The sequence below is a fragment of the Malus sylvestris genome, chromosome 17 (genome assembly GCF_916048215.2).
Source record: "Malus sylvestris chromosome 17, drMalSylv7.2, whole genome shotgun sequence".
Lineage (NCBI taxonomy): Eukaryota > Viridiplantae > Streptophyta > Magnoliopsida > Rosales > Rosaceae > Malus > Malus sylvestris.
In genome coordinates, this window is record NC_062276.1 from 15,243,848 (window position 1) to 15,268,328 (window position 24,481).

Sequence of the window (24,481 nt, forward strand, 5' to 3'; positions counted from 1 at the left end):
TAGAAGAAAAAAAAAACTTTGCTAATCGGCGAGGCCCATTCGATCTTCAAATCCTGGAAATCTGCGTGGTTTCTTCTACTATATCTCTTTAGCTAGTTATCTGCAGTATAGTGCACGCCATACATATCTTAATTTTTCGCTATATTACCAGCTAGCTGTTGGCGTATTTTTCCTGCTATCAACTTACTTGCACATTTCTACTTTTCATTTTCTCCATATATAGTTGCACAAGTTAAACTAGCACATTTTTGGGTTTTGTGCTTTCACGACTCTCCATACTTGCTCCTACATCTTTCTTACTACACAAGTAAGCATACAATTGAGTTCATTAATTACTGGTTTAAGTGGTTGAACAAAAGAGAAAGTTTGATTTGGACATATATACTACGTCACCATGGCCATCAATTGTTAACTGGTTCTTTATCCATGACATTGACAAATTAACAAATGAGTTTTTTTATTAGCGTCCTACATATTATTGAATACACTCCATGTCCATATAAAAATTAATTATTCATATTTATTTAGCTTAAGACGTATTTAAACTATATTATTATTGCTGATTCATTGTGTGGCTTAGCTCAATCCCTTATTCTTAAATGTAAATAATATCATTGTACTAAAACCAAATGACTTATATATCTCAGTATAAAATGCCAACAACATTTAAGTGACGTTGGCGACTTGGCATAGTTCATACATCAATCCCAAAACCCCTAATTAACAGAAACTCCCAAATTGAACACTAGACGCAAACCTAGATTTGCAGAAAAAATCTAAGAATTATTTAGGCTAATGATATGGAAATTGAATAGAAATGGGAGGAAAATTTCGTTTCTCTTGTGCTGAGATGTTTCATATTCATGTTTGTGATTATTCATCCGTATTCGTTTGATGTTTGATTAGTGTTCATGTATTTACTTGATACTCGGATTGCCTAGTTCTTTATAACTAATTTTTATTATAGTACATGACAATGACTAATTGACAAATTCAAGTGTTTTATTAGTACTAGTGTTTATGCATTTACACAAATTATTTAACAGTCATATGTAATTAAAAATGATATATTCTTTTTTTTTTTTTGGTTGCTTACTTAATTGTTAGATGTTAAATATGTTAAATAAATGCTACTTAGTACTACGGTCTAGTAGTATTTCTCTTCACTTGTAAGTGAGAGGTCTTAGATTCGATTCTCGCCAAAAACGAATTTAACCACATTATTGCTAGCATATTGTAAGGCTAAGTCCACTCTTTTCTCTTAGTGTAGACAATATCGGTTGTTCGAAAATGAATAAATATATATATATATATATGTATGTATGTAAGTGTATATAATGTGTGTACCGTAATTAGTCTCATATCGTTGACTCTCGATTTCCAACGAAAACAAAAGGTTGAAACGAAGAGGTGTAGGTATGGTGAGGGACCAGATGTATGTATTACAACTTAGCACCAAATGAGTCCTTTTGGTTGTCTTCATTTTGTTTATTTTCCGAGTATAGTTTGACTTTAACAAAAAAGATAAGAGTTGTGTTTTTGGGTTTTCCCATCATAAGAGTTGTCTTTTTCAATTGAAAGTTACTTTTCTTAAAACAATTGGTATTCGGAGGAGGTTTAAATTCGAGAACTTTTTCAATATTGAAAAAATAAGTAATAGGTTGTTTGCTTGTGCCACAAACAAATTGAACTTTTTAATCATAAGATTGTGTCATAGAGGAGTTTAATCTATAGTTTTAAGTTTTTTCCTATGCCTTGTCACCAAGGACTTTGTATTTTTTTGGTGTTTATGCCAAGAGACAATCCTAAAATAATCGGATCTTAGTTTGGAACTGCAAAGTAAGTTGAAAGACAAAAAGTAATGCAAGTAATGATAGAAAGGAAAGACGGGGAAGTAAAGGATGGTTAGATGTTCATCAAATGTTAATTAACAAGAAAGTAAATTGCATAAAAGGCTAATACTTTGAAAAGAAATGACAAATACAAGTGTTCAGGCAACGTTAAAACTTATTTAGGCAAAAATTGACTACAAACTTATTCAGGAAAAAATTGACTACTAGTAGGCAAATTCTTGCAAGCAAGGGAAATTTGTTTAGAAAGGAAGTTAATACAAAAAAGCGATTCTACAAGTGATATTGCAGATCTATAAAGAAAAAGGAAAACTAACAAAAAGATCTTGAAAACTTTGAGTTTTAATGATAATGACAAAATAAAGGGTAAAGTGAATAGTACCATGATTGACTTTTTAGAGTAAAAATGTGGTTTTTCGTTAAAGTGAACAGTACTGGGAGTTTTTCGTTAAAATTCCCTAAAGAAAATGAGTGTCTGAACAACAAAAAGAATTTGTAACAAGTAGGTTTGCAGAGCTTTGAAGTCTTTTTGTGTTGAGTGTCTTTTTGTGCTGAGCTTTGATCTCTTCCACCAAGATCATCGGATCAAGTGATTCGAACCCTTGAAATTTGATTCAATGGCTAAAAATAGGGGTCCCCTTTAAAAGTTATAATAATTTTAGCTATTAGACCAAATTTCAAGAGTCCGGATCACTTGATTCGATGACCTTAGTGAAAAAGATTCCTTTATACTTCCCTCTTAGTTCATTCCTTATGATCCAATAAGTTGCTGATTTGACTACTGCCAAAGGATGAGTTTTCATCTCGTAGCTCGAGTTTTTGTCCCTTTGAAACTACAATTTTTCCACCATATAGCAACTGTCCTCTGTGAAAATAAAAAAAAAAATCAACTGAATTACCTTCTTTCGATGTGAAAAAGGGTATATTTACCGTCCACTTCGCTACATCATAAAGTACCTTTGAAAACTTGGACCGCACTAAGTCATTAGTTACAGGTCAGTGGGTTGGGCTAGAACGTGCCTAACAAATGTTTTCAGTCCAAACAACTCGACCTTAAAGGTGCCTAACAATTTGTGTGACTTTTTCAGTAAATTAAAATCAATATTTGATACTCTTTGTTTGTTATCTTTTTAATCTCTTTCCTTATTTTGGTTATACTTGTATTAAAAAAATGATTATGCTTGACATTAGTATACTATCTTATGATTTTAGAATGATAACCGAATTTGATCGTAAATATCAAATTTATAATAATATTCATAAAAATTATTATTATTGATGCGTAAGATTTAAGAAAACAAACTCAATTAATTAATTTATTTTATTACAATCAAAATAAACTTACTTTCTACACAATAACTTCTTAATAACAAACATTTAAGGAAATAGTTAACTTTCTATCTATATATATCCAAAGGAAGGTGATCACATTAAGAAAACAGTTAAGTTTCTATCAATATATACAGAAAGGAAGTTCACCTATACATTCGCCCATTGAAAGCATAGTTACGTTTCTATATACAACTCTCTCTCTCTCTCTCTCTCTCTCTCTCTCTCTCTCTCTCTCTCTCTCTCTCTCTCTCTCTCTCTCTCTCTCTCTCTCTCCATTGAAAGCAGAGTTACGTTTCTATATGCAGCTCTCTCTCTCTCTCTCAAAAAGTGATGATATAAATAGGGTAGTGCTATCCACACTCATTTTTGCTTAACACACACCCTTCTTAATTTTCGACCATCAGATCAAATAAATTGAAGAAGATCATTGACTAAAAATTAACAAGGTATGTAGGAGGTAAAAATGAGTATGCGAATTACACTTCCTATAAAGATACATTGTGACTTATAAATTGCTTGCATGCGACAGGTACTTGATAAGAAGAACGAAATAAAGAATATTGAAAAATGTGGAAGCTTAAGGTCGCAGATGGTGGCAATGATCCATACATCTACAGCACAAACAACTTCGTGGGTAGGCAGATATTTGAGTTTGACCCTGAAGCAGGAACTACCGAACAGCGAGCTGAGGTGGAAGAAGCTCGTCTTCATTTCTACAATAATCGCTATCAGGTTAAGCCCAATAGTGACCTCCTATGGCGAATGCAGGTATACTTTAATTAGTTCGTCCAAACTTATAATGTTGTCAATTAGTTTACTTTGGAGTATTTTTCAAATATAGCCAAAAATTAACTCTTAATTTCAAAAATGTCACTTTTTATAAAAACTTTCAAATATATCCAAAATTTAACTTATATAGACACAAATACCCTCAAATTTAACAATTAAATAAATTAAAGGCTTTTTAGCTACTGTCGTCTCAAGCTCCGGTCTAACTTTTGCTTCTACACTCCACCACCACAACCCTATTCCCTTCGACCCCCTCATCACTGACATTGAGCGCCGTCGCGGTTACTGCAAGTAGGAGCAGCAGAATTTCAATCATGCCTTCAACGCCTTTTTTCTTATTAATATCATTTTTAATTTTAAATATAAAAATAATTTTTGAAGTTAATCCACATGTCGTTATATGATTGTATTTGTGAGACCCACGTGGTGCCACATCATCACACTAAAAGAGCAATTGATAGATTTTTCACAATAGAAAAATTCAAAAACACTACTATTGATTATCATTAATTGTTAAGGATCAAATTAAGGAGTTATGTCAATGTCACGCATCATTTTGACTAAAAAGCCTTTAATTTATTGATTGTTAAATTTGAGGGTATTTGTGTCTATTTAGGTGGAATTTTGGATATATTTGAACGATTTTATAAAAAGTGACATTTTTTAAATTAAAGGTTAATTTTTGGTTATATTTGATAAATAATCGCAAATATAAGCCACAATTTGACAAGAATAACATTTCCCACCAATATGAACCTATGATACTTATTTGATCATGTTTCTACTAAATGTTAGACCTGGCATTCATGTCATGTTTTTCGTGTTCGTGTCATTTTCGTGTCATATCCGATATCTTAACGAGCCATCTCGTGTAACACCTGTTAAAATAAACGGGTAAAATGACCCGACCCGAAATCGACCCGATAATATTAACAGGTAATATGACCCGACCCGTTACCCGTTAAGGATATATTTTAAACCAAAAAATAATCAAATGAAAAACATAATAGTAAATAAGTATATACATATCATATTGTCACATCCAAAACATAAAAACACATTTTTCTTTTAAGTATATTTTCACTTACCTAAAGTCTTTAATAGTTTTTTAATTAATGTAGGAGTGTAAAAAAATAAAGAAAAAATATATAAATGCTCGTAATGACAAGCTTTACAACTTTCATAAAGAGCTTAACTTCGAAATTCGCCACTATAATCATATAAATCATAGATCAAAATTTAACCGTTGATTGTTGTTTACATTTACGCTTCATTGTTCTCATCAAATTTTGTTTTTTTTCAGATTTTCTTTTTTGAAAACTTGATCTATTAAAGGATGCAGGAAGAACGTTTGGATCGTTGATATTATATTTAGAGTTTTACAATTAGTGAAAATATTGCTTGATGTTTATAAAGTTTCTACAAACTATATGACATCAACTCATATTTCAATTAATCGTAAATATCAAAACATGATATCAAAGATCTAAACCGTTCATCTTCTTACATCCGCCAGATGATCATGTTTTCAAAAAAGAAAATTTTTAAAATGAAATTCAATAAGAAGAATAAAGCATAAATGGCAATCGACGGTTAAATATAAATTTAAGATTTATGAATTACAGTGTTGGATTTCGAAGCTGACCCATTCATGAAAGTTGTAACGTTTGTCACTATGAGTGATTGTATTTTTTTTTTTTTTTTACATTTTTTACACTTCTACAATAATTATTATTAATTTTATTAATTTTGCCCTCAAATAAAAAACATTATTGATGAAGATTTGGAGGATTTTAAAAATCTAAACGATAATGTAAGTGTAACCACTTGTGGAGGAATAATGATGAATCACGAGTGTTTATATATGCTTTCATATTTTTCATACTTGTATGTATGTCTTCTTAGTTCTTGCATATACAAAAACTATATTAGTTTATTTTAATTTCTGACAACAACATGTTAAGTAAAATTTATCCTAGTAATGATAATAAGGAACTCTCATAATAAAAATAAATAATGACTAAAACTTTTTTTAAAAAACTTATTTAATATAGAATATATTGTATATATTAATATGGCTATTGTATTTTATAATAAATCTTTTAGTAATTAAACTTTAAAATTATCAAAATAATTTTTTTTCTTAACGGGGTCAAAACGGGTTACCCACGTGTTACCCGCTTGTATACCCGTTAAGAACCCATTATTAACGGGTTCTGAACGGGTCACCCGATAATGACCCGATAAGTTATCGTGTTGACCCGAAACCCATTATTTTCGTGTCGTTTTCGTGTCATGTCAGAAACTGTCGGGTCTACTAAATGTGAGTTCTAGTTATCCTGGTTCCACCCATGTAGTTTTTAATTAGAAACAACACATGTGTCCACGCTATAGGTGTACCTACTTATCCACCACTTATCATTAACATACCGTATAAACTGTAAAATCAGACACGTTATTTTACTTTTTCACGTCATCTAAATATTATGTTTGCAAAAAAAAAAAAATAATCAATTTAAATGTAGAGATTGTTTAGTCAACCATATGTAGGAGAGCACAATAAGATGAAAGTTCTAAGTTGTGTTCATCGAACATGATCAATGGTTTTGGTAACAAGTAACATTCTCATGATGAATATACCCATTCTTGGTACTAGGGTTTAATGATATTCCTCTTCACTTACATATGTTTGAATCTTGTAATGTCGAGTTTGATACCAATTTACTCCCCACCCCTTAATATAAATATACTCGTTCTTGGTTGGGGGCTTTTGGGCTTCTCCCAATCTTATTCGTAGTTGGGGAAAAGAAATGAGCCTTGTTCGGCAGGTGCATAGCAAGTTGTAAAAAGAACAAACCACCAAACAAACAAACAAACATCTACTTTTTGTCTGTCTTGTTTCTGGTACTTACAAGTTTTCATTTCCTATCTGATGGGCAACACCATAAAAATTTTAGGGTTTAATAACATTTATTTAGTAATAATAACATCATCATAACTTTAATCCTCTCATTTGTATCGCTCTTAATTTTATGTTCACTAACCGACAGTTACTAAGGGAGAAGAACTTCAAACAGACAATTCCCCCGGTGAAAGTTGATGATGGAGAGGAAATCACATACGAAAAGGCCACCGTTACATTGAGAAGGTCTATCCACTTCTTTTCAGCTTTGCAGGCTAGTGATGGCCATTGGCCGGCTGAAAATGCCGGCGTGTTGTTTTTCCTTCCTCCTTTGGTGAGCCTTTACTATTTACTATCATGTTATTTGAATCTCATGTTCCCGTTTTGGGGCTTAAAAATATATAGCACATATATTCTCAAGTTTTTACCAAAGTTCAAATTTTAGGGGGTTACTAATTACTTTACAATTTCCTACTCAAAATTTTCAGGTCATGTGCACTTACATTACAGGACATCTTAACACTGTATTCTCTACAGAACACTGCAAAGAAATTTTGCGTTACATAAACTATCATCAGGTACATAAATATATATATATATACATACGTACATACATATATACGTATGTATGTATGTGTACATATATATATATATATGAGTGTGTGTGTGTGTGTATATATATATTATATATAATATATATATATGTATGTATGTATATATATATATATATATGTGTGTGTGTATATATATTATATATATTATATATATATGTATGTATATATATACACATATATATATACATATATATGTGTGTATATATATATTATATATATTGGCCTTTGTTCACACAAATTGCATCAAATTTTAATTTTTCAGAATGTGCTTATTTGTGTTAAACTACTAACAAGGGTTGCAGTGAAGTTGCCCAAGAGTTTTCACTTCTACATCCGAAGTCCCGCTCGAATAAAAAAAAAACACTGAATAAATAAAGCTAATTAATACGCATTACTTTTTCGGGTATTTCAGAACCAAGATGGTGGTTGGGGATTACACATTGAAGGACACAGCACCATGTTCTGCACAGCTCTCAACTACATTTGCATGCGTATTCTTGGAGAAGGCCCTGATGGTGGCCAAGACAATGCTTGTGCAAGAGCTAGAAAGTGGATTCTTGATCATGGCAGTGTTACCCACATCCCCTCTTGGGGTAAAACTTGGCTTTCGGTATGCCTATGTGCAACACTAAGACTAATTGCTTTTATTAGGATTCAGTTAACTGTTCTTAAATAGCACTATCACTATAGCAAATCGTCAACTACATATTGATACTTTATCTATACCCTATATAGCTGAATTACATGAGATTATTTGCTATCGATAACGGGGCAATATTGACAACGTATAAAGATGTATCACTTTTAATTCTTAATAATGTTAGTTAGACGCACAAAACTAACATTATTTTTTATACACTCCATAATAGTGGTGGGCCCCGATTAACAATATATTAACTCAAATATGACTTTACATGTAGCACACCAAAAATCATAATTAACCCTGAATATTTCGGTAAATTGCAGAATGGAGTCATATTTGGCATTGTGTGTCTAAATTGCGTTTACTTTATCAATGTAATTATACTTTCTTTTTATCGAAAATAAAACATGACTAGTTGCTTCAATTTAGTACTAGTGCTGTTGGAGAACACTGCACTGCAACTATGTAAGAGCATTTCCCTTTCTAATTAATCTTGCTTAATTGATTCTTGTAGATACTTGGTGTGTTTGAGTGGTCCGGAAGCAACCCAATGCCCCCAGAGTTTTGGATTCTGCCTTCATTTCTTCCTATGCATCCAGGTTGGCACCATTCTAAACACCACAAGTACAAATAATTCAAACTTTCACATGTTGATTGATTTAATTATTCTCTCTACCTATAGTCTTCTTTTTTAATCTGTTCTACATCATGCAAATGCAGCAAAAATGTGGTGCTACTGTAGGATGCTTTACATGCCTATGTCATATTTATATGGGAAAAGATTTGTTGGTCCAATAACATCTCTCACACTACAATTAAGGGAAGAACTCTATGCTCAACCTTATGACGAAATTAATTGGAAGGGAGTGCGTCATCACTGCGCTAAGGTGAGTTTAACTTGATTAAGTTAGCTGATTAGTTCATGTTTTCTTGTTAATAATTTGATTGCAGGTGGACATCTACTACCCTCATCTTTGGATACAGGACTTTCTATGGGATTGTCTGTACGTATGTACGGAGCCTCTTCTTACTCGCTGGCCGTTTAACAAGCTGATCAGGAAAAGGGCTCTTGAAGTAACAATGGAGCATGTTCATTATGAAGATGAAAACAGCAGATACATTACCATTGGATGTGTGGAAAAGGTGTTATGCATGTTGGCTTGTTGGGTGGAAGATCCAAATGGGGATTATTTTAAAAAGCATCTTGCCAGGATACCGGATTATTTATGGGTTGCTGAGGATGGGATGAAGATGCATGTATAACACATTTTGTTAATACATTACATGATACGATGAATTGTTCTTGATCCTTTTTTTCTGTTTCAAAAGCTTACTCTTCTAAATCATTGGAAAACATTATAAATTGATACATTTTATTGATACATGCAGGGTTTTGGCAGTCAACTGTGGGATACTGGTCTTGCCATTCAAGCTTTGCTTGCTTCCAATCTAACCGATGAAATTGCACCCACTCTTGCTAGAGGACATGACTTCGTCAAGAAATCTCAGGTTCGTTTTTATATAGTCAATTCAACTTTCATATTTGTAAAATGTAAATGTGCATCCATTATTTTGTTCTAAATAGTGACTGTTTTGGATTGATTGTTAAGGTCAAGGACAATCCGTCGGGTGACTTCAAAAGCATGTACCGCCACATTTCCAAAGGATCGTGGACTTTCTCTGATCAAGATCATGGATGGCAAGTTTCTGATTGCACGGCAGAGGGTTTAAAGGTAACAAATTCAACTTAGTTGTCTAAAATGTTATCTCAATTTTTCTCACCATAACCCCCTCTACAGTGTTGCCTGCTTTTATCGATGATGCCACCAGAGATAGTTGGTGAAAAAATGGAGCCTGAGCGGTTATACGATGCTGTCAATGTCCTAATTTCCCTACAGGTGACAACTATTATTTCTGACAGTCATAGATATGAGTTTGATTTGCATTTTGTTGCCACAATCAGATTTGGATCTAATGCATGGCTGCCTTACTTTAAAAGTTTTGAAAACTTTTAACATTTCAATACATTTTTTCTTCAGTGCATGGTCTATTAGGTTTCTCTAGTCATTACAAATCTCACTATATGTCTCATTGTAGAGTAAGAATGGTGGCTTAGCAGCCTGGGAACCAGCAGGAGCAGCAGAATGGTTAGAAGTAAGAATTTTAAAAAATTGGAGTCATGTTGTCGAACTTAGTCAGATGCGTAAGAAACTAAAACTTTTTAAATCATTATTTAGTATATACTTACTAGGATATTGTCCATTTTTTCCCTTCAGATGTTAAATCCCACAGAATTCCTCGCGGACATTGTGGTTGAGCATGAATATGCTGAGTGCACTTCATCTGCAATCCAGGCTTTAGTTTTATTTAAGAAGTTATACCCTGGCCACAGGAAGGAAGAGATTGATCAATTTATTACCGCCGCTGCACTGTACCTTGAAAACGTACAAATGGCAGATGGTTCATGGTATATCATATGATTAAATCAAAATTTGATTATATAATTTTCTTTGATTAGAAACTGGAGAAGAAAAAGAACTTAGTGAAGAAACGTTTGCATAGGTACGGGAGTTGGGGAGTTTGCTTCATATATGGTACCTGGTTTGCTCTTGGGGGGCTAACTGCTGCTGGTAAGACCTTCAACAATTGTGCAGCCATGCGCAAAGCTATTAGTTTTCTACTCGCAATCCAGAAAGAGAATGGTGGTTGGGGAGAGAGCTACCTTTCATGTCCAAAAAAGGTAAAATATGAGAGGTGGATTATGATTGAAGCTAGCTGCAAGTATTTCTTAATTAATCTCATTGTCTTGGACTAAGTATTTCACTCTATGGCGCGTGATACAGGAGTACGTTCCTCTTGAAGGAAACCGATCAAATTTAGTGCACACAGCTTGGGCTATGATGGGTTTGATTCATGCAGGGCAGGCGGAAAGAGACCCCACACCTCTTCATCGTGCAGCAAAGTTGATAATCAATTCTCAGATGGAAAATGGTGATTTTCCTCAACAGGTATCTTGCTTACCACATTAGTTCCAACCAAAATTTTTAAAAAAAGTTGCCTTAGTATTACTTGCATTGCAAGCTTGACGAGTACGAATATGAAGCACAAAATAGCATATCATGTTGTGTTGTGTTGTTTATACGTATGCTCAAAATTTTACTTGAAACCTTGTATAACTTCTAACCACTAATTATGTATGGCAGGAAATCACTGGAGTATTCTTGAAGAACTGCATGCTACATTATGCAGCTTATAGAAATATCTTTCCCATGTGGGCACTTGCAGAATACCGCAGGCGGGTTCCGTTCGTTGATGTCTAAGCTTTGCAGCCATGTTCACGAAGAAAAGAATGTTTTGATTCATTGGAAAAGCTTTGTATTTCAGTTTAAGCGTTTGTAAATGGATTATAATAAGCTCATAGGCTTGATGTGTGCCATCTGTCATGTTGGATGAGTCACTAAGTAATCCATGTGCATTTGCACATGATCAGTTCTGTTTGTTCGGTAGCGGAGGTCCAACGGCTATAAGCCTATGGCCTCTCACACCTTACATGCTTGTAATGCTTTACCGAGAACTAAGGAATTGGTGTAACAGCACCATCATCTTCTACCTCTCTCCCTCTCCATTGTTCTCTGCAACCTTCTTCATTTCAATTTCTTGTTGAATGTTATTGCAGTAAAACCATCATAAACCACCTAAATTACAGAATCTAATATGGCTCAGAGCCTAGGTTCGATTAAACTTTCATCTGGGAGTGAATCTGTGCTTGTAGAATCAAGCTCACATTGAGCTTCATCTCTGCAATACTGAGCTTTATAAACATTGAAATCCATGAAACCCGAGTCTAACATGGCTGGATCAACTAGTTCTGAACTTAGTACAGCAGTTTTCAATGGAGAAAAATACTAACTCTGGAGAATCAAGTGGAAATTTTCAGGTCGACGGGCCGAGGGCCCACTCTAACAACACCGATACTGTCCCCACTTAACCACCTGCACAATCCTCAGGTGTGGGGTTTTATCACAAAAGGCCTCGATGTTAGTTAGAGAGGGGTATTTCTATTTAAAGCATTTTCACTTGGGCCCTCTGGCCGATGTGGGACAACACTGGGGTTCCAACACTCCCCCGCACGTGAGACCCCATTTATGGGTCACACGTGAAAATCCACATCGGCAACCACGTAGAGCCATTGGGGACTCACCCATCACGCGGGGCCATTGGGGACCCACCCAAACACGTGGCATCTTTGGCCTACGTGGACATCACGCGGGGCCAAAGGGGACCCACCCATCACGTGGCAGTACGGGCCCGCCTCCTGGCTCTGATACCATGTGGAAATTTTCAGGTCGACGGGCCGAGGGCCCACTCTAACAACACCGATACTGTCCCCACTTAACCACCTGCACAATCCTCAGGTGTGGGGTTTTATCACAAAAGGCCTCGATGTTAGTTAGAGAGGGGTATTTTTATTTAAAGCATTTTCACTTGGGCCCTCTGGCCGATGTGGGACAACACTGGGGTTCCAACACACCATTCTCAAGTCTCATGGACTTTGGGATCTCATTGAGAAAGGGTTTGAAGTTCCTGAATCAAAGAAGGAGCTGGCTAAAAGAGCCACTGATGCAAAGAAGGAGAATGAGGAATCAAGCACTCTAGCTGAGGTGCTGATGAAGGATGCCAAGGCCTTTGGATTGATTCAAGGAGTCATCTCTAGTCAAATCTTTCCCACAATCTCAAATGAAGAAACATCAAAGGGAGCTTCGGAAATATTATTGCAAGAATTCAGAGGTGATAACCAGGTTAGGAGTGTGAAATTACAAGGATTATGTAGAGATTTTGAATACACTAGAATGAGAGATGATGAATCCCCTTATGTGTATCTTGCTCGTTTGTTTGATATCATTAATCAAATGAAGAGTTATGGTGAAGAGTTATCTAGAGAAAGAGTGGTACAAAAATTGCTTATTAGCTTGCCTAGGTCCTATGATTCTATATTTTCAGTGATTGAGCATTCTAAGGATACGCTAAAAGTGCAAGAAGTTGTTGCATCCTTGAAGGATTTTGGGCAACGGTTGGATAGAAATGCTGAGAGCTCCATTGATAGAGCTTTTGCTAGTTTGAATGTAGGATCAAAATTCCCTAAACTAGTGGTTTTTCTGGCAATCAAAAGACAAGAAAGAATTGGAAAAATAAGGGGAATAAATGGAAAAATAAGACACACTTTGTACCAAAACAAATTGCAGGACAAGAGTACAACAATTAACAAGAATGCCTGTAAGCACTGTGGTAAGCTTCATTATGATAAATGTTGGTTTGAAGGAAAGCCTAAGCGTACTAGATGTGGCAATTTTGGTCACGAAGCTAGAAACTGCAAAGGAAACAAAAAATTGTGCAGAAGGCAAATTATGCAAATCAAGCGGATGAACTTGGAACTCTTTTCTATGCATGTAATGCAGTCACATAGGTGAAAGTTAACAGCACAGGATACATTGACAATGGGTGTAGTAACAATATGACAAGAAATGAAAAGTTTTTGGGTGAAGAAGAACCTCACTGCTTGAGTGAAAATGGCAACAGGTGAAATTGTCAATGTTGCTAGTAAGGGGACTCCTTGTAATTGAAATCAAGCTAGAAAGAAAACACATTCAAGATGTGATATTGTTACCCGAATTAGAGAAAAATCTTCCAAATGTGGGACAAATGATGGAGCATGGGTATTATTTACTGTTTGGAGGAGGTGTGGTTAATGTATTTGATGGATGGACCATAGACAATCTGGTGGTTAGAGGCAGATGACAGGTAACAGATGCTCTCCATTACTATGGTACCTGCAAACTCTATGCCATTGAAGACAAGTGTCTCACATTGCTCACAGATTTGGCACAAGAGATTTAGTCCCTTGAATGGAAGAAGTCTCACTTTACTTGTAGAACAAGACATGGTTCATGGATTACTTTCACTAGATGAATCAAGGGCAGTATGTGAAGGATGCATGCTTGGCAAACAGCACAGAGATGATTTTCCAAGAATGGATAATTGGAGAGCAAAATTACCCCTGGAATTGGTACACATAAACATTTGTGGTACAATGCAGATGGCTGCACAAGAATGGGTTTATTTCTTTAAACACAATTCAAGAGCATTTGAATGCTTCAAGAAATTTAAAGCTATGACCGAGCTATAAAGTGGTTATAAGGTGAAATGGCTTAGAAGTGACAAAGGTGGTGAATTCATGTCCAATGTATTTGTTGAATTCTGCAATTCCACTAAAGTGCAAAGGCAATTGACCATGTTTTATACTCGACAGCCAAATGGTGTTGCTGAGAGAAAAAATAGAATTGTTGTGGAGATGGCCAAGGCAATGCTACATGAGAAGAGCATGCCATATCAATTTTGGTTAAAGCATCACATATTGATGTCTATTTGTTGAACAGAAGCCCTACCAAGGCTTTGGCTTTTGATAAGATGACTCCATTTGAAGCCTACAATGGAAGGAAGCTAGGAATTGCACATCTCAAGATTTTTGGCTCACTATGCTATGTGCACATTCCCTCTAACTCGAGACACAAGCTAGAGAGCAACAATCATATATGCATTTTTGTTAACTATTTTACTAGTGAGAAAGGGTACAAACTATATGAGCTTCTCTCAAAGAAGATCATACTCTCAAGAAATTGCATTTGATGAAGATAACTGCTGGAATTGGAGTGAAAACTCTGAGGGAGATGTTAGTGTTCGAATCCTTGCTAAGGAGGAAGGAACAACTAGTGAACATATTGAAGGTACTACCGAAGCTGATGATACTCAAGTTTCAACTCCTTTTAGTGAACAAAGTAAGGACATTCAAGATGCATATGGTGCCTGCTCACAGAGAGATGTGGCGTTATCACAAAGTTATGACTTCACTCCACAAAAAGTGGAGGAATTTAATTGATGTACGTGCACACTGCAATGTATGCATTATTGAACCGGACAGCTATAAGGAAGCTGCACAAGATGATATATGGAAAAAAAAGTTATGCAAGTTGAAATTGACATGATTAAGAAGAACTACACTTGGGATTTGGTGAATGGACCATGAGATAAACCTATTATTGGTGTGAAATGAGTCTACAAGACAAAACTCAACCTTGATGGTACTATACAGAAGAACAAAGCAAGATTGGTAGCCAAGGGATATTCACAAAAGCTTAGAGTGGATTTCAATGAAACCTTTGCCCCTATGGCAAGGCTTGACACAATCAAGACCTTGATTGCCTCAGCAACTCAAAAGTGTTGGAGTCTCTATCAACTTGCTATGAAGTCTGCATTCTTAAATGAAGTACTTAAAGAGGAAGTGTATGTGGATTATGTAACATCCCACATCACCCAGGGGAGTAGATCCTCTATGCCTTATATGTATATTCTCATCTCTTCCTAGCACGAGGCCTTTTGGGAGCTCACTGGCTTCGGATTCCATCGAAACTCCAAAGTTAAGCAAGTTCGGGCGAAAGCATTCCTAGGATGGGTGACCCACTAGGAAGTTCTCGTGTGTTTTCCCAGAAACAAAACCGTGAGGGCGTGGTCGGGGCCCAAAGCGGACAATATCGTGCTACGGCAGAGTCAAGCCCAGGATGTGGTGAGGGCCTGGGCCGGGATGTGACAGATTAACCATAGGTTTTTGTGATTAAAAATGAGGAGGACAAAGTATATAAGCTGAACAAGGCTCTTCATGGATTGAAGCAAGCACTTAAAGCATGGTGAGATGAGGTAGATGCCCATTTTATCAATGATCGCTTTCAGAAGAGTCCTAGTGAAGCTACACTTTATATCAAAAGAAATGGAACCTCAAGTATCATCATTGTGTCTCTTTATATTGATGACATTTTCTACATTGGAAGTTGTCCATCAATGCTTGAGAAATTTAAAAATGTTAAGATAAACCAATATGAGATGACAGACTTTGGATTGTTGCATCATTACTTGTGCATGGGAGTTGTTCAAACTAAGAATTTCATTTTCATTCATCAAAAGAAATATGCATTGAAATTGCTTGAGAAGTTTGTCTTGAAGGATTGTATATCAGTGGGAACACCACTTGCAGTGAATGATAGATTGAGCAAAAATGATGGCACTGAACCAACAAATGAATCTGAATACAAAAATCTTGTAAGAAGTATGTTGTATTTGATTGCTATGAGGCCATATATTATGTTTGATGCAAGTCTGTTGTCTAGATTCATGCATAATCCCACAAAGAAACATATGGGAACAACCAAAAGAGTGTTGAGATACATTTAAGAAAGTGTGGATCATGGAATTGAGTATATCAAAGGGAAATCAACTTACTAATAGGCCATTGTGAAAGTGATTGGGATGGTAATGAAGATCTTATGAGGGGTAACCCTGGATATGCATTCAACCTCGGTTTAGGTGTGTTTTCTTGGGCTTCAATAAAGCAGAATACTCTTGCACTTTAAAATGTAGAGGCAAAATATGTTAGTGGTGCAGAGGCAACATCACAGGCTAAATCGCTGAGATTTGTATTGGAGGATTTTGGTGAAGAACAAATTAAGCCTACTCTGTTGCTGTGTGACAATATATCAGCAATTGCCATTGCCAAGAACCCTGTCTTTCACCAAAAGACAAGGCACGTTCACAGAAAGTTTCACTTCATCAAAGAAGCAATCCAACAAAATGAAATTGAGTTGGTATGCTGCAAAACTAAGGAACAAATGGCAGACATTCGTACAAAGGCCCTACCGAAGGACAAGTTCTTGTACTTGAAAGGAATGGTCGGATAAAATCAGCTGCAAGCTTAGGAGGGAGTGTTGACGCGTAAGCTTTGCAGCCATGTTCACGAAGAAAAGAATGTTTTGATTCATTTGAAAAGCTTACTTTTGTATTTTAGTTTAAGTGTTTGTAAATGGATGGTCAGGATTATAAGAAGCTCGCAGACTGTCATATTGGATGAGTCACTTAAGTGATCCATGTGCATTGCACATGATCATTTCTGTCTGTCCGGTACCGGAGGTCCAGTCTATGGCCTCTTCCACCTTACATGCTTGTAATGCTTCACCGAGAATTAAGGAATTGGTGTAACAGCACCATCATCTTCTACCTTTCTCCCTCTCCATTGTTCTCTGCAACTTTCTTCATTTCAATTTCTTGTTGAATATTTTGCAGTAAAACCATCATGAACCACCTAAATTGAAGAATCTAATACCATTGCCTTCCATAGCCTAATTAGGTTTTTTCTGTGTTGTGCAGCTCTTGCATGCAGCATAAAATATTAAGCACAAAAGCCAATTGTTAAAATTATGTATTATACTATCAGATGAGGAAGTAAAATTTAGCTGTTTGGAATCAATGAAATTATACTTCTTGTTCAAACTGAAAATATAAAAAATAAAAAATAAAAAATTTACTTGTGCCGGATATATTTTAATTCTTTATTTTCTTAGTAGATGACTACAATTACAGTATTACAGGGCGAATATATTGTGAGAGATGTTGCTCAAGTTGCGTTCCAGGGAATTTAGGCCACAGTTGTTAAGAATGTACTACAAAAAGAACATGGAGGGGCTTAAAATGATGGGAACTTTAACGAAAAGCACCCGGTACTGTTCACTTTAACGAAAAACCACATTTTTACACTAAAAAGTCAATCCTGGTACTATTCACTTTACCCTTTATTTTGTCCTTATCATTAAAACTCAAAGTTTTCAAGCCCTTTTCATTAGTTTTCCTTAAAATGATTAGATGCAATACATTTGAAATAATTTTTAAATGGCACCAAGTCCTTTGTTCAGGTTTTTCTAGTGCACTTCTAGTGTCTTTGTACTGATTGAATGGTTCATTGATAATGTTCTTGTAGTGCGTTTTTCACAAGCTGATGTGCAACCCATTCGCATGTGGGTGATGCACAAGAGAGAAAAATTGTTGCTACTACACTCTCCCTTGAGTGCGTAAAGCTTAAGAAGTAGGCTCATCAAGTTTTCATGGATGATTGTTGAAGTCTTCGATCAGTATAGGCAATACACATGCAAATCTAAATTAGGGATGCATGTAAGAAAACATAAACTCACCAAAACCTGACAATGGTAAACCCAACGTGCCAATGCGGGACAAAGCACAAAGTCTCGGGGAAAAAGGTTACAAAGTCGACGCTTGAAGTAATCAAGCTGCGATTAACGCTCACATCAGCGTATGATCAGCCCAAGAGAGGTGCCTTATTAAAACGTTGTCAAGTTAACGAAATTCTTAGAATCTGTCTCGGTGGTGGGTGGTACAGGATCAGCCCAAGAGAGGTGCCTTATTAAAACGTTGTCAAGTTAACGAAATTCTTAGAATCTGTCTCGGTGGTGGGTGGTACAGGAATACGTTCCTCTTGAACGAAACCGATCAAATTTAGTGCACACTGCGTGGGCTATGATGGGTCTGATTCATGCTGGACAGGCAGAAAGAGATCCCGAACCTCTTCATCGTGCAGACCTAACTTGCATTGCAAGACTCATGAGGAAAAAGATCAAATGCATATTACACATTCCATGTTGGAATAAAAATAAATTTGTAATCAATCACTAAATTATACTGCATGAAATCACTGGAGTCCTCAGCACGAACTGCATCCTACATTATCCAAATTATCGAAATATCTACCCGCTCTGGGCTCTTGCAGAATACCACCGGAGGGTTCTGTTGCCTTCCAAATCCTAAACGAATCGCCGGTTGAAATGTACATTTACTACTTTTCATGTCTTTTGGTCATTTCCATCGTCAACGGTGTTGCTTCATGCACGGATGTTTACATCGATGTATATACGATTAATTAAAGAATAAGAAAAGCTTTGCGTTTATCCCTACTGAGCTAAATTTTCTCCTTCTGTTACTATTTATTCTCTTTCCTGTTCATTGATCTCACCCTTTTTTAGACCGGGAACGGTGACCGACAAACTTAATTCTTCTTTCCACCAAAAGTGTGGCAGACAACAACGAAGTAGGTTGCACAGAAATTCAACTCTGAAGAATTATTACACTTTCTCGTTACAGAAAATCATGATCGAACGCGACAGGATTACAACTGATGGATAACGAAATTCAAGTCTTCTTTTATCTCTGAATAGATCTAAGACAATTTTGAATTAATAAACATAAAGATTATGAAGTATGTTAGCAATAGAATTACATGGTTTTGAGCTGAGTTGAAGGAGCTCTCATACAGGTTTATAAACATCAGTTCATTATCCGGAGGACTAAGCGTTGAACAATAAACAGACATCATTCAGAGGGCGTCCAACACCTGGCAACGATATTCTCCGAGGGCCCAAACGGGAAAAATGTTTCGGTAGGCTGAATAGCTGATCATACAGTTCTTGTTGAAGACACCAGTGATCTCCTGTATGGGGAATGAAAACATTACTGGTAGTGCTAGTTACAAATAGGTTGAATATTACCTATGCAGTTTCGAATTCACAGGGGGCTATCAAGGATTCACGATATATCTTTTTCTTTTTTAAAGGTCTTTACACCTGCATTTCTCTCTGTACAGTTTTCTTCTACATTGGCTAGATGTGTTGAAAATTGCAGTTAACATGTCTATAATCAAACCAAACACAATGGATTTCTATGGCGACAGAAAAACCATGTTAACTGGTAATTGTAGATTGCACGGTCAAGAAGGTACAAAGAACTTTATGTGAAAAATTGAGGAAAAAGTTGCTAGATTACCTTTTGAGGGAAATCTCCATTTTCCATTTGAGAATTGATTGGTACCCTAGCTGCCCGATGCAACGGAGTTGGGTCTCTCTTAGCCTTTCAAAGAGACGAGCATGAGAAGAAAATACAGGTATTAAAGTAAGCAACATGTCGAAGTTCATACAGTTATTCGTAAAAGGTTCCAAAAACTATGTTTAGCTGCAAATCATTGATTCATTATGCAGCTGCCAGAAGCATATTCAAAACGCAGCAGCCAGAAGCATTGATTCATTATGCAGCAGCCAGCAGCCAGTTCGATAAGTGGATGAAGAACTTGAAGGATAAATTTGATAAATCGCATGGGAAGGAGGAGAGATGAATTTGATGTCCAAATGTACCTGCCCGGCACCAATGAGGGCCAACATAGCCCATTCAGTATGAACTATATGTGGCCTATTGTCCTTGAGATTTGTGTACACCTGACATATAAACAGTCGGCATTAGAGTGATGCAAGTGTAACATAGATCATACATTTTGTCAAATGAGTATGGGAGTGAAAACCAGCAATTGACTGAAGGAATGAAGCAAGCTCCGTGGGTATGAAAGACAGAGAAAGTATATTTCAAATTTGAGGAATCATTAAACCTTGTTTTGACATGATAGATAGCTTTCTCCCCATCCACCTGAAGGAAGCTCTTTGGATAACAAAAAGTCACATGCTTTACAAATGCTAGAGCGGTATGTCCTTCCCGCAGCAACCAACCCCTTTATTCCAAACCATCCAGCATAGGTGAAGCATGCTCCCCAGGAACCATACCTATCATAAATCTCCGTGTAAATTGGTGCGACTACTTTCAAGATCACTATGTTTCTAAATTGTCAGACATTAAAGAGGGAGAAAGAGGTGGGAGATTCTGTCCTACCAAACAGTCTAACATGTTATGTTGTTCGACTGTTGATAAAGATTGTTGGCAAGATGGAATGATGTTCGAATATGCAGTGTTTTAAGCTTGACCGTGATTTACATGTCTGACTGTCTGACAAGAGAGCATTATGCAATAAATGTGTATGCATGCATGAGTTCTCAATTGTGCAAGTCGTGGATGCCAAAGACCACTGCTAGCGGGATTGCATTGAATTCGGAAACAAACCAAGATCCATCCGTTGCTTGTATCGTTTCAATGAACTTTGCAGCACGAGCAATACAGTTTTCTATTTCTTCACTCCTATGCCCAGGACATAATTTTTTGAACAATGCAAGTGCTTGAATTGCCGCTGAGGTGCATTCAACATATCTGCATCCCCGTTCCAGTTAAGATGACTTCAGGCATTATGATAAATATAAAATAAAGTGTACAGAAATCTTACGGATAATCAATAACAATGTCACCAAAAGTTTCGGCAGGGTTGATTATCTGAAAATAGGATAGAGTTGAGCATATGCATTATGGATTCATATAGACGATGGTAAAAAACCTGAGCAGGCTAGGCAGCATATAAATGATACTTACCTCCAACCACTGGTATGATCTAGTTAGTTCATAAGTCGCAAAACCACCATCGTCATTCTGCAGTACTTCAAGAATCCAAAGATTAGGGGAATAGTTAATACTCATAAAACCAAAATGCAAGAATATGTAAATATTCTGTCAACAAATTAAGACTCGAGCTGCTGATAAGAATTGTGACATATTGACAAGGAGGGTTCTTTTGAAATATATATTATAAAGAGAATACAGGTTGACACATTATGTCCGGTAAGATTCAACTCCCGTATAGCCAGTGATTTAACTGTAAGGAAAGGGTAACATTTACATCATCATAAAAGCGCTTTATATCTAATGATTCCCCAACTGTTTCTGCTGGAAGTTTCGATAGTAATAAGGCAGCCTGGACAAAGAAATAAATTTTAATTTGTAATAAATGTCTGTATGTGAAATGCTGAGTGTTCAAGCTACCTACAGCCCTTCTGCTGTGCAGTCAGAGATAGGCCATCCATGATCGGCTATTGAGAATGGCCAAGCACCTTTTGAAATGTGACGATACCAAAAGTTCCGATCTCCAGGACAATCTTCTAAAACCTTCAAAGCAAAAGTACTAGTCAAGCAAGGATAATGAGCAATATTGTTAAATGATACAGTAAAATTTTCGGCTCACGAAAACCTGGGAATCTTTGATATACTGATGCACTTTTCTTTAAGTTGGTCCATACTCTTCAACAAGGTTAGTTGATATGATCGCTTGAATGGCAAAAGAAGTATCCCATGCTTGACTTCCATTGTAGCCCTGCAGTAAAAGGAAAAAAAAAACATTAGATAGAAAAAACAATTAGCAGCATGTCAGCAAAGTTGTAAGTTTGTAACAAACTCTACCGATACCAGACCAAATTGAGATGGCTTCAGGTAAGAAAGAGGGAGTCGGGAAAAGATGGGAAGAATCTTAAAATCAGTTCAAGACAATTTAATGCTATAACTGACCTGCATCTTCATGCCATCTTCAGCGATCCATAAATAATCAGGGATTCTCGGGAGATGCAACTTGGATGCCTCTGAGTTTGGATCCTCCGCCCAACAACAAAGCATATTTAACACCTACATCATTTAAGAAATAGGCAAACAAGAAGCACACAACTACGTACTGAATGAATCTGTAAACCAAAGAAACATGTCAATTCAGCAATTCCAATGGCAACCTTGTCGATAAATGTATATCTATTGGCAGATGATCATATGCATAAAATTTATTCTGAATGCATACCTTGTTAACAGGCCCTATGCATAAGTACCGAGTATTTTCATCTTCATAATGTATATGCTGCATTACAGTCTTCAAAGAACTCTTCCTCAATTCTTTTGCTGGCCAACGTGTGAAAATAGGTTCATAAACATAGTGAAGAGACCCCCACAAGATATCTTGTACCATTGGGTGCAGATAGTATAGATCTTCCTAGAAGTTGTATAAAACATCCAGGTAAGAATTAAAAACATGTGCAAAATGAATTGTCATCAATAATTACCTGTACAACTAAACTCCAGTAAAACAGATGCAGAGAAATTGTGCTATATTGTATTTGAAGAGTTATAGGAAAGCAATCTAACAATTAAACATCCATCGGACTAAATCCCTAAATCAAAAATGTACTTTCACAAATAGCTATCATGTATTTCACCTGTGAATAGCCCTATGAAAAGTAAAAATGTATAATTAAACTCACAAGCACGACGGGAGCTTTATCCAGGGGAGCTGGAAAAAGCAGAGTATATTCAAAGCGGCAGATGTTTCTTACCAACCCTTGCACATAGATTGCGAGCATTATGCCAATCAACTTCATGATAGGGGACTGTATAAAGCTCCTTCCCCAATGACCGGATTGTGGGTGTGATAGGTCCAACAAACCTCTTCCCATACAAATATGAAATGGGCAAATACACCATTCGGCAATGACACCACATTCTTCCTGTATGTGGAAAATTTGAAAATTCATAAACCGTAAAGAGTAGCAGTTAGGCAGTTAACAACATGAACAAGTGTATGAATATAATAATGTTAATGGGACCTATGTTATTTATTTGATCGAGATAATTTTATGAAATGAGGCTTGAATTTCTTCTATCCTGCCTAGAATGAACATATAGCATCAATGTCAAACGTAACGATTATGAACAGAGACCTGGATGAAATGGAAGAGAGTAAGGACATAGCCACACTTCAGGCGGAAGTGGATTATTCCCAGACCATTCATATGCCCCAAGTACCTATAACCACCAAAGCGTCAGCTAATATTTTCAAAGGACTACACCCTTGGTAGAATCCAACAAGAAAAACACTGAGTTCATATTGAAAGCCACATTTTCCCCCATGAAGTAATTGCAGTCACGCCACCATGGTCTAATATCCACTTGCGTGCTAGTTCGATTGCCCCTTGTCCATCATCAGCACCTTCACCAAGCAACCTCAAAGTGACATAATTAAGTGCAGTGCCAAACATGGTACTTGGCCCCTCAATATGCAGACCCCATCCCCCATCTTCATTCTGCAAAAAACAATTCATCAGTGAATTTCTTCATTTTCCTATACGGAAATGGAAGCTTTCTTAAAGGGCATTAATTTTGTTTGTACCATACTTGACCAATCCCAAAACTACTGAGCATCGGTCAACGTTATACCATCAAGTACCCAGAAGAGTTTCTCTCCAACCAGGAGGCCAATCACAGCACGACACATGTCGACATCAGAAGCCAATCATAGCGCGACATGTGTCAACATCAAAAGCCAATCACAACACGACACATGTCAATGTCAGAACAAAGCTATAAACTTTCTTCTATAAAAGGAGATCATTCTCCCACAATATTTCCTAATGTCATTTGTACTAAATCATTCACTAGTACTCACTAAAGGAGAGCTTGAACCTATGTACTTGTGTAAAACCCTCACAATTAATGAGAACTCCTCTACTCCGTGGACGTAGCCAATCTGGGTGAACCACGTATATCTTGTGTTTGCTTCCCTGTCTCTATCCATTTACATACTTATCCACACTAGTGACCGGAGCAATCTAGCGAAGGTCACAAACTTAACACTTTCTGTTGTACCAAAGTCCCCACTAATTTTGTGCATCAACAAATTTCATGAAAACCATTCTTACCTAATGATTATAGAGATATCTGCACA

The 24,481-nt window shown here is 36.3% G+C and overlaps 1 protein-coding gene and 1 pseudogene across 1 annotated transcript; one reads left to right on the top strand and one right to left on the bottom strand.

Moving 5' to 3' along the window:
• Positions 1-3,300: 3,300 nt before the first annotated feature.
• LOC126609767 (beta-amyrin synthase-like) lies at positions 3,301-11,741 on the top strand. The gene is made up of 16 exons (XM_050277699.1): positions 3,301-3,628; positions 3,712-3,950; positions 7,022-7,207; positions 7,362-7,451; positions 7,900-8,097; positions 8,645-8,729; positions 8,851-9,017; positions 9,082-9,387; positions 9,520-9,639; positions 9,741-9,863; positions 9,930-10,028; positions 10,228-10,284; positions 10,407-10,597; positions 10,693-10,870; positions 10,974-11,138; positions 11,334-11,741. The coding sequence occupies exons 2-16, from the start codon at positions 3,750-3,752 to the stop codon at positions 11,448-11,450; spliced, it is 2,283 nt and encodes a 760-aa protein (XP_050133656.1). The 5' UTR covers positions 3,301-3,628; positions 3,712-3,749; the 3' UTR covers positions 11,451-11,741.
• Positions 11,742-19,232: 7,491 nt separating this feature from the next.
• On the bottom strand, positions 19,233-24,431 carry LOC126609768 (cycloartenol synthase-like; annotated as a pseudogene).
• Between the last annotated feature and the right edge of the window lie 50 nt (positions 24,432-24,481).